The following is an 11362-nucleotide window of genomic DNA, read 5'->3' on the forward strand; positions in this document are numbered from 1 at the left end:
CAAGCTCACTGCAGCAGTCCTTGAATAAGCCTCTGCAACACATACCTTTGGTGATGCAGTCCGGTCATGTGGGTGATTCTGGCCACCTGTGCTGCAGCGTCCTTTTAATTCCTGGGCAGCTTGCTGGCTTTAGTCTGTAGGGGGCCTGCTCCTTTTCTTTCCAGACAGTTTATCCTTCTGCATTAGCCAAAGTCAGGTTGCTGCTCTGTAACCTTTCTATTAAAACCGAGAACTTTCTCCCTTACATTGTGGAGGACAGTAGCAAAAGGGTCTATCTAGCCCTTTGTAATCGTAGTGTCCCTTTCACAAAGTCCTGTTGAGTACAGAAGAGTTCCCAGGGGACCGTATTTATCCAAAGTGGTGACTACTCTATGTAAAGCAAGAGTTAATAAAAAGTCTGATTTTATCAAAATCAGTGTACTCCGAGCAGCACATTTTTTCATCTCTTTCCTGACCTCTCAGAGGCTGGTTACGACTTGTTGAGGAGATACGCAGCTTGGTCGAGGACAACCTTACCAACGTTTCGCTGGTTGATAGGCCAGAACACACCAAAACTACGAGGATAGGGTTCCGATAACATGAGGGGAATTTTTAAGCTGCCTTTATTAAATTAAATTCAGGATGTCGCATCCACGAAGGAGGATGAACGCAGTATATGCAGGTTAACCACTGTTTTGTGCGGGCTTCAAGACCGTTCACACCACCCAGCATGTTTCTTGGTCCTCGTCATACGCAACACATGCACCTCCACTCACTGCACGCTACACATATCCTGGGAAATTTCACTGGTGATCTATACAATTTTTAAAGGTAGCGATGTCGGTCTAATTCCTGGGAAACGTGTAAGTAGGCCTGGGCCTATGTAACTACCATCAACTGATACCAACAGCCAAGCACACCCTGACAAGAAATCGAACAAGAAAAAAAGGAAAAACGACAATGTTAGTCCGCCTCCATAAAGAAAATGAAGGCAAGTGTTTTATTTTTGTACAAAGGTTATCTGGCTATTTCTCACAATTGTCCCTATTTTCCGTAGGCCTCTCCAAATTAGCCTGTGTTCCAGCAGGTGGCGCTGTTGCTGCACCTACTTCTGCTGCGGCTGCTGGCGGCGCACCACCAGGTAGGACTAGTACTTTAGTTTTATTTTCTAGGATACGTTACGTTTTTTTTTTTTTTTAATACTGTGTTTACCTAGAAAGCACTTGTAATTCAAAAACATACTTGAATTCTCCAGGTATGGCAGATCAAATTATGCTGTGTAAGTGACTTAATTGTACCCAAATAAGAAAAGTATGCTGTATGTAATGTGGTTTACAGACCATATCTATATTACGTGTTTTATAATCTATTATAAAGAAATTGATGGCATTGCCTCCTGGGCTTTATGAATCCCAGGCCTCAGCACTTGAACGTTAGTTACATGGTGCTAGTGTTTCGTTGTCCTCCTGGTGTGCTGGGTTTGTTTCTCAGGTAGAAGAAAAGTCAGATCAAGGCAAATCGTTATGTACTTGAAGCATGGCATTTTAAAAGTTTTTTTTTTTCTAGTTTAGAGTAGAAGCCAGCGGAGGGCTCTTAAAATAAGTGTGCTGGCTTCCGGTTGTCAGACATTTTCTGCTGCTGCTTGCAGCTGGAAGCCAGGTAACAGCGTTGCCATTATCAAGTTGTGACAAAACCTTGCTTAATACCACTGCTCTGAAGGCAGAAGAAAGGATAGTAGGTTTGAGCTTCCTGAGTCTGAAGAGTTGAAGTCTTGTAGTTTAGGCGAGTTTGGCAAGGCAAGGCAAAAGTGGTTTCTGGTCCATAATGAATCCAATTTGTTTCGTCCCTTTTTAACTAATTAGATGAACACACCCTATGGCAATGATTCGTAGATTAAAAGCCCAGGTTTGGAAACGTGTCCATGATATGGTGTTAGGTGACCATCCTAACTAAAGATGGTGAATTCTGTTTTTGGCAGATTTAGAGTGAGGGAGAAATGTATCCATATTTTGAGTTTGTCCAGGAATTTGATTTTTTTTTGTTTTTGTTTCTGAAGGACTGGAAATGGTTCGGTAACTTTGAGTGTCATCAGCTTTCTGGTGGATTTGGATTACTTTTTCCTGGACCCTTGTGTCAAGTGGTTACATTTAGATTGAATGAGCAGGGAGATCACATTGATCCTTTTGTACGAATGAGATCTGGGAGACAGAAAGGGATAAAATCAGTTTATCAATGAGCCCCTTAATCACAGCCTATCGTAGCATATTGTCTAGTGTTTGTTCTATGGTATTTACTGCAGTTGACACTATCAACAGGACTAGGAGGCATGACTAACCTCCAACCGCAGCTTCGAGAATATAATCTAGTATTTCAAGGGTTTCTATTCTTGATTGGACAGAGTAGCTTTCCCAGATTTTTTCCCCCTGCTTTAAAGCCTTACATTGTAATTGTATATATATATATAGCGCTTACTACCCCTGACAAGGCGTTGAAGCTCTTTTAGTCGAGTAGCACACTACATTGGAACCCAAAGGTTTGATTAATGGTGGATTAGTAGGGGGAAATATGAACTGTTATCGGGAGTGGTAGACATGTGAGTCTTTAAGTGGGTTGCATAGGGTAGAGGATAAGAGATTTGGGAGGTGTCAGAAAGCCTCCTAATTGGATGGATAAGATAAAGGATGGACAAGGGGGGGGTAGAGTTATTTGGAAGTTCATAGTAGTAAAGAGGTTTGAGATGGGTCAGAGAGCGGAGGTATGAGGTATTTTGGCATAGGTTGAGTCATAGGCACAAATGAAACGTCTCTGTGTATTATGAAGTAAAAACGTTTAGATTGAGAGAAACCTCACTATTCTCATCTTCAATGCACGCATGCTTAAACTTTGGTGACTCAGTGGGGTGGCAGAACCGGCTTATGTTACCGGTAGCGCCGTCCATTACCCATCTAAAAATTATCTCTGGAGATGCTGCTATGCTTTTTTCGTAAAGAATTCAATAACCACTTATCCTCCATCGATTTCATCACGATTCCAGCATACCGTAGGGTAAAACATCCACTAATCATGTTATGATTCCAAGCAGTGTATTTCAGTTAGATAAGGAAGAACATTATTTTCCTTTTCACATACTAACTTTGAGTCGAGCACTCAATTTCCATTCTTGTAGACCGATTTAACACAGTACCCTCCCTCTCTTGAATATATCTGGGCCCTGACAGCCCTGCCTTCAGAGATTGACTTGACAGTCAGTTATTGCTCTTTCTGACATTTGGAGTGAACTTGCGTCTGGAGGACCAAGTACATTAACAGTTTCTCATACGAAGTGAGTTTTGCCTTTTTGTTCAAACCTCAACATTTTTATGTGGCATGCAAGCATTTTTAGAGCGAGGTCTTGCATAAATCCTCCTTGTGTGTCCCCGTACACACTGTGCACCTCCACAACAACTGTCTGTTACTTTAATGAGCATTAGAAGCCATGTAGTACAATAACTTTGAAAGTCTTCAGAGACACTGGGCCAACAAACCAAGAGTTTTGATTCTCGTAAGTTCTTTTATATTTCTTAAGGGTGAACTGAAAGTACACCTGCATGCGGTGCTCCAAAAAGAGTGTTTTTTTTTCGGATTAGTGCGGTTCTTAAAAAAAGTTTGAAATGAACCAAGCAAACCATAAACCGAGTGCTCCTTGGCAAGAATTAGGTTAAGTTGTTATTTCAACGTAATAAATAACACTACTGCCATGCTTGAGCCGTCCGCCTTCTGTTACTATACATTGTTATCCGATAGAGACTTCTAGTTGGAGATTCCTTACCTTAGAACTTTCCCCCAGGCATCCGACTGGATCCTGAAATTTTTCTTCACGCAATTCCCTGGCGCTCTGGTAGCTGGTGTCAGTCCACTCCGCGGGCGTCATTGGCATCATAGTTTCCTTGATGACGTCAGGAGTAGTAAATAGACGCTGCCTTAGCACATTGAGGTCAGTTCTTTTCTTTCGGCTCCACGCTCTGATCCGGAGAGAGCTACACTTGGTCACTTTTCACCGACTTCAACTCTTTTGTCGAGTTTTTGTAATTTTTGGTGAGTCGAGGGATGTCCCCAAAGACCTGCCTCAAACCATGTGAGGACAGTCACTGCATGATGTCGATGACGGATCTGGATCGAGTCTGTTTGTGGCGCCTGGAGTGTGACCACAGCCCTAAGTCGTGCTCCGAGTGCCGGGCCATGCGCCCAAAGGCTTTGAGGTGCTCGACTCCGCATAGTTGCCGGCCTCGCTCAAAGGGAAGGTCTTGAGACCAGTCACAGAGCCACCACCACTCGTCTTCTTCAAAGTCTTCGGGTCAAGGTAAGAAGAAGGTTGGATTCTGACCCTTATTCTTATGGGTTCTAATTCAGGGAAGGATTGGAGGGGGTCCCTGGACCCTTAAGAATACCAGGATGACCCTAACTTGGACTGGGAACAGGAGTTGGGCTAGGCCAGTGGTCTGGATATCTCTCTAGACGCTGGCATGCTGTCTTCTCCTACCGTGGCTACCGCAGAGGGAGTGACTTATTCCATGGTGGTCAGTAGGGCGGCTGAGGTCCTCAGCCTTGAGCTGCCTACTGTTCAGGTCAGGTATGATCTCCTGACTGAGGTGCTTTATCCAGGGGCTTCCACTCTTCTGAGCCTCTTCTTCCTCTCAATGAAGCCCTCACAATGTTCTTTTGGGTACTTGGTCCAGATCCAACACAGAGGCTCCTGTGAACAGGACAATCTCACTCTTCCTTCGGCCTGCCCCGAATGACCCTAAATTCCTGTCCCAACACCCCACGCCTAAGAGCCTTGTTATCCAGACATCCTCATCCTCGAGCACATTCCCTTCCGCACCTCCGGATAGGGAATCGAAAAGGCTGGAACAATTTGGGAAGAATATGTTTTCTTCTTCCAGTCTCGCACTGTGGTCAGTGAACACTGCATGCCTTTTGAGCCTCTATACTCTGTGGGATACGGTCGTGCAAGTTCTGCCGCAGATACCAGAGGAGGCCCATGCCATCATCACCGAAGCTGTCATCAACGGGAGAAATGCAGCAAAGTTCACTAGCTGATGTGGGCTGGACATGACCAACTCTCTAGGTAGATCGGTTGCAACGAAGGTGGCCTTGAGGCACCATGCCTGGTTACGTACATCTGGTTTGTCAGGGGATGTCCATCAGACTCTTATGGACATGTCGTTCGATGGCTCCTGTCTCTTTGGAGACAGGGTGGACTCTGCTCTGGAGAGGTTCAAGTACTCCCAGGCTATGGCTCGGTCCATCGGTCTTTCCACTGCCCCTCGTCCCCATCAGTCCACCTTTCGCTCCTTTTGTGGCCCCCGAAGGGGCTCCCTGTCACGTCCTTTCCTAGCAACGTGCCACCCATGCTATTGAGCCGCTGAGTTTCCGGGAACCCAGAATCCCACGTGGTCGTGGGACAGGGAACCAGAGGTCTGCCCGTCCCCTCACTCTGGTCCAGTTGGGGTTAGGATTCGCTATCACCTGCCCCACTGGGAATCCATCACTACTGACTGGTGGGTTTTGCAGATCGTTCGAAGGGGCTACTCCCTCCCATTCGATTCTGCCCCACCAGCCATGTCTCCATCATTTAGCCATTTACCAGAGGATCATTTGGCACTTCTCCACCAAGAAGTGTCTCAGCTCTCTTGACGAAGGGAGCCATAGAGAGGGTCCCTGCGCCAGAAGTAGGTCGTGGTTGTTATTCCCGCTACTTTCTGGTGCCCAAAAAAGATAAGGGCTTACGTCCTATCCTAGACCTTCGGGACCTCAATCTCTTCCTCAAGAAGGAGAAATTCAAAATGCTCACCTTTGCTCCGGTCCTGTCTGCCTTGGACCCAGAAGACTGGATGGTAGCGTTTGACTTGCAGGACGCTTATTTCCATTTTCAATTCTGCCTGCCCACAGACATTCCCTACGATTTATAGTAGGTCATGAGCACTTTCAATTTACAGCGCTCCCCTTCAGCCTTTCCAGCACCCCTCAGGTGTTCACGAAAGTGATGGCGGTAGTTGTAACTCATCTGCGCAGTTTGTGGGGTTTCAGTCTTCCCCCACCTCGACGACTGGCTGTTGAAGGTGGACTCACCCCAGAAAATCATCCCCCATCTTCAGTCTACGGTGAACCTCCTGTACACACTGGGATTCACTATAAACGTGCCAAAGTCATACCTGACTCCGTCTCAGATGCTCCCTTTCATCGGAGCTGTTCTGGACACAGTGCAGTTTAGGGCCTATCCTCCCGAAAAGCGAGTCCAGGATATTAAGTCTATGATTCCAATCTTCCAGCCTCTATCTTGGGTTTCGGTGAAACTGACTCTGAGGCTGCTGGTCCTCATGGCCTCAGGGCATCCTGCTAGTGACACATGCCAGATGGCATATGCGGGCTCTGCTGTGGGACTTGAAGTTCCAGTGGGCTCAGCATCAGGGAAATCTCTCCAACATAGTCCAGATCTCGGAGGGGACAGTGGTAGACCTTCAGTGGTGGCTTTGGAATCCGCATTAGGTAAACTGCAGATCCCTCTCCCTTCCCAACTAGATATATCCATAGTGATGGACGCATCACTTCTGGGATTGGGCGGTCACATGGGGGAGGTGGAGATCAGAGGCCTCTGGTCTCCGGCGGAGTCTAGGCTCCAGATTTATCTTCTGGAGCTCCAGGCGATCAGTCGGCTTTGAAAGCATTTCTTCCCTCTCTCAAAGGGAAAGTAGTGCAAGTGTTCACGGACAACACTACTGCCATGTGGTACTGCAACAAACAGGGCAGAGTAACGTCCTGGACCCTTTGTCAGGAGGCGCCACGCCTCTGGACATGGCTGGCACATCAGGACATCACCCAGGTGGTTCAGCATCTGCTGGGCTCTCTGAACGCCAGAGCAGACAAACTCAGCCGTCGATGCATAGCCGATCACGAATGGTGTCTCCATCCGGAGGTGGTGCAAGGTCTCTTTCAGCAGTGGGGAGAGCCTTGGTTAGATCTGTTCGCCTCCGCAGAGAAACGCGCCAAAACGGTATACACTTGTCGTTGGCTTAAATTTGTGGCATGGTGTACCAACAAATCTGTTGATTCCCTCTCTGCTCCTCTTTCTGAAGTTCTTTTGTTTATTCTCTTTAGTCCAGCAGGGCTCTGCTTTGGGCACCCTTAAAGATTATTTTTCAACTATCTCAGCCTTTCTTAGGTTGCCTGATCAGCCTTCACTCTTTAACTCTCATATTGTTAGTGGATTCCTTAAGGGCCTCACCCATTTGTTTCCTCCCACTCCGTTTATCATGCCTCAGTGGGACCTCAGTCTTGTACTAACTTACTTAATGTGTTCTCCCGTTGAGCCGATGCACAATTGCCCCTTATGGCTCATTACTTTCAAAACTGTTTTTCTTGTTGCCATCACTTCTGCTCGCAGAGTGAGTGAGCTTCAGGCTCTATCTTCTAAGCCCCCATTTTTGTCTGTGCACCCTGACAAAGTGGTGTTACGCACTAAGGCTTCCTTCCTTCCCAAAATCTTTACACCTTTTCATGTAGGCCAGTCCATCACTTTGCCTACTTTTTACGCACCTCCACATCGTTCTTATGAGGAGGAGAGACTCCACTTCCTGGATCCAATAAGAACATTGGCGTTCTATCTTAATCATACTAAAGATTTTCGGGTGGACAATCAACTCTTTGTTGGATATGTAGGTGCGAAGAAAGGGCAGGCGGTGCAAAAACATGCCATCTCACAATGGGTACTTCTTTGCATCAAAATCTGCTATGCTTTGGCAAAAAGCAACCCCCTGAGAGCTTGTGCGTTCATTCCACCAGAGCAACTGCTGCATCCACGGCATTAGCACGCGGAGTTCCTGTCCTGGATATCTGCCAGGGAGCTACGTGGGCATCCTTGCACACGTTTGGTAAACATTACTTCCTGGACAGTCAAGTATGTAGGGACGGCTACTTCGGGTTGTTCGGTCCTGAAGGACTTTCTAGTATGATTTTGGTGCGCAGCCCGTCTCCGAGGATGGCATTGCTTTGATATCCATTCTAAGGTAATGAATCTGCAATTAGAAGTATCCATCAGATGTACAAGTTACTTACCTTCGGTAACTATATATCTGGTAGAGATATATTCTAGTTGCAGATTCCTTACCGCCCACCCATCCTCTCCGTTTGCAAACGGATTTTTAGGGACAGGGCTTCCCCATTCAGGGCCTTAGCTCTGGCACACCAATTTCAGTGTTCTTCGCTGCTCTGCGCTTTGGCATGGAAAGTCATGAGAAGAAACTGACATCACTGTGTTGAGGCGGCGTCTTTGTATTACTCCTGATGTTATTGCGGCTACTATGAAGCCCACAGAGTCGACCCATGCCACCTACTGACGCTTAAGGGTATTGCTTGAAGGAAAATCTCCGGATCCATTCTGAGGCCTGGGGGAAAATTCTAAGGTAAGAAATCTGCAACTAGAATATGCCTCTACCAGATATATAGTTACAGAAGGTGAGTAACTTGTACTTCATTTATGTTAGTGCTGTTAGTAGATGTCACTGAGGTTACAGCATCCAACATTCACAAGGTCACTGAATGAAAGTCCTAAGAGCAGTCCCTAGTGCCATTTCATAAACATTTGTGTGCAGTAAGAGAGTCAGACTCCATACAAAAACTTTAGAAACTCCAGTAGGAACTACTTTACAATAGTCCATCTACAAATGAAAATTAATGTGGGCACCAGTATTTCTGTGTACGCCAGAATGACTTGTGTCCTCTGTTTGTTAGGCATGCACCTTACAGAGTTATTCTGGGCACAGCCGTGTCTTGTATATTGGAAACAGCTTTTGAATCCTGTCCCTTTCGATCCCTATAAAAAAAGGAAGCAGTCTGATAAACAAGATTCAGGCTAAAAAGAGATAAGACTATTGATTGTATTGGTTACGTCGAAGCTTAAAGGGGACAGAATCTGAAATCCATAGAGGCAATGTCGAGACCAGGAAGAGCTCCTGCTACTATCCTCTGTGTGTACCAACACAGACAGGAATCCAATATACCTTGTCTCAAAAGAAAGAGATAAACAAAATGGATATGCTAAACAAGACACAAGCACATGACCATCATAATGTAAAGAGGCTGTCCACTACAGTTGAGCTTTCTGTGTTTTGCAGATCTTGAGGTCAATCACCCTAAATTTAAATTAGCATGACATAGTAGTGTACGATTTGGAGCTTTAACTTTATTCCTTAATTTTATCTGTTGCAGCTGAAAAGAAAGAGGAAGAGAAGAAGGAGGAATCAGAGGAGTCTGATGAAGATATGGGATTTGGTCTCTTTGATTAAATGCATCTCAGATGAACATCTCTTGTTAAAAAAAACAATATTAAAAACAGTATAAATATGCTGACGTGTGTAGGTTTTTCAGGAAATTCTGTGCTACGTTTGATCCCATGTCTGACAATGGCACATGATCCTTGCTCTGAATGGAAAGTAATTAGGAGGGCTTAAGAATTAATTTGAATTAATTCAGCTAAACGTAAAGTTGCCTGTTTCTTTGATGCTTTAACAAGTACACTGTAATAATGGCATCAAAACTAAAACGAAGTTTGTGCTTTACAAATAATTTTTATCCTATCACTTTAAAATATAACTCAAAGTCTGTTTACTGTTGGTTATTTTGAACAATCTCCTCTTGAAGCAAACCAGCATTAGCAAAGCCGCAGGTTTCTTTGTAATTTTGGCAATTTTCCTTACACATGATATTGACAAAAAGAAATGAGCACCAAATAGAATGCCTTGAACTGTATTACTAATGGTTCAGTAACTATTAGGTGGCATGCATGTTTTCATTCATTAAAATTCAGATCTCTATTATTTTTACAGAGCGCATAGGGTGCCACAATATCAGCCCTGTTTCAGTTCACATGTTGAGTGTAAACAAGTGTGAAAAACGGAGGAATATGCATAACAATTGCTTCAGTATGTTAGCGGCTGGACTGAAATAGTCATCTTTCGACCAGTGTTAACAAAAGAACAGTAAGCAAGTGTGGCCTGTTTCGGTATGCATTTCTGCTGTACACTAGCATCACTCAAATTTTATTTAACATTTTCCAACAGAAGCTTTTTTTTAAACAAAAGTAAAACAACAATAGTATGAGTGACAAACATGCTGAAAATGCAGCAATTTATTACTTTACGAAAGGTAAACGTTCCAAGGTTGGTCTGCATTGACGTCAGCCAACTTAGATGTCCTTTTCTGACAAGCATTTAAAAAGACAGTGAGTTGTCTTTGGCCATGGCTACTCAGAACAGCTCAGTAAAAATGGCTGCAATGTGTGCTGGTCATATTAAAGGATTCTTTAGTAAGGCTGTAAAAAATGATGTGTGAATGAGATTTTGCATGTGGAAATGTATAAATCAAAGAAAGAGGTTGGAGGCGCAGAAAATAAGCTTTTCTTGCCAGTCAGAAAAGAAGTGGCGAAGGAGATGGCGAGGTGGGGAAGAAAAGAGAAAATCTCAATAAGAGGGGAGAAAGGGTAAAAAGGGAAAAGGTAACAGTGGAAAGGGCAGACCAAATGCACCGGGCTTGTCCTTGCAGGGGAAAGTAATGACTCATGGCTACTGAATGATTGATTGTTAAAGCATGACCACCCGAAGTAGACCTCCACAATGCATGCTTGATTAACTGAAAGTGAATGAAACATTACTGTGTTATCGTGATAGCAGATTATGTTTGGATTACTCGTGAATGAGTTAAGTATGGCTACTTCAAGTGTATGGGCACGACAGGATGAATGGACAGAGATTGCAAAAGAAAATAAGGGAGCAGGGCTGGTTTGAGCAAAGGTGAGAGAAAGAGAAGGAAGGAATAGTACAGTAGAGAGAAAGTGACAAGCAGGAGAGGAGAATGGATGGATTGAAAGTGATTGCACAAGGAGATAAGAGAAGCAGGGCTGGTTTGACCATTTTTTCTAGGCATTCCCTTTGGTTCCCCAGTTTGGTCTTGCGGGTCCTCTCGTAAAGGAGGAAGTGTCTGGCATTGAACGTTCATCAGAGGAAAACAGTATAGCGCTATCACTTTGACTAAAGCACACGTGAACCTATGACAAATCACTATGGGTGAAGGATTAAAAGTCACAGTTTGTATTCTCTGTTATTGGGACTCTGGGGGCAACTGGGAGAGGGGGTACCGCTGCTAAGGGAGAGGGAAGAGAGCTGAGGAATAATGAAGGCTGAATAGGGTAGAAGGAGAGAAAATGGAGAGAGGGCAAAAATCTTCTTAAGATAACAAAAGAGTAGATTGTAAGGTAAGTAGAAAGGAAAAGGTGAATTTACGTAAAGGAGTGGATTGAGCAGAGGATGGGTGGAGAAATAAAAAGGTAGGAGAAGGGAAAAACAGGAGG

At 44.6% G+C, this 11362-nt stretch overlaps 1 protein-coding gene across 1 annotated transcript in view; it reads left to right on the forward strand.

Annotated features, from left to right (window-relative positions):
- Positions 1-9362, forward strand: part of LOC138300087 (large ribosomal subunit protein P2-like) — a 70272-nt gene extending 60910 nt beyond the window's left edge. The window contains exons 4-5 of the mRNA XM_069238975.1: positions 1037-1120; positions 9226-9362. Coding sequence (XP_069095076.1) covers positions 1037-1120; positions 9226-9302 — 161 coding nt within the window. The 3' untranslated portion in view covers positions 9303-9362. The remainder of the gene's footprint in view (positions 1-1036; positions 1121-9225) is intronic.
- Positions 9363-11362: the final 2000 nt, after the last annotated feature.

This window comes from Pleurodeles waltl, chromosome 6, assembly GCF_031143425.1.
Source record: "Pleurodeles waltl isolate 20211129_DDA chromosome 6, aPleWal1.hap1.20221129, whole genome shotgun sequence".
NCBI classification, from domain to species: Eukaryota; Metazoa; Chordata; class Amphibia; order Caudata; family Salamandridae; genus Pleurodeles; species Pleurodeles waltl.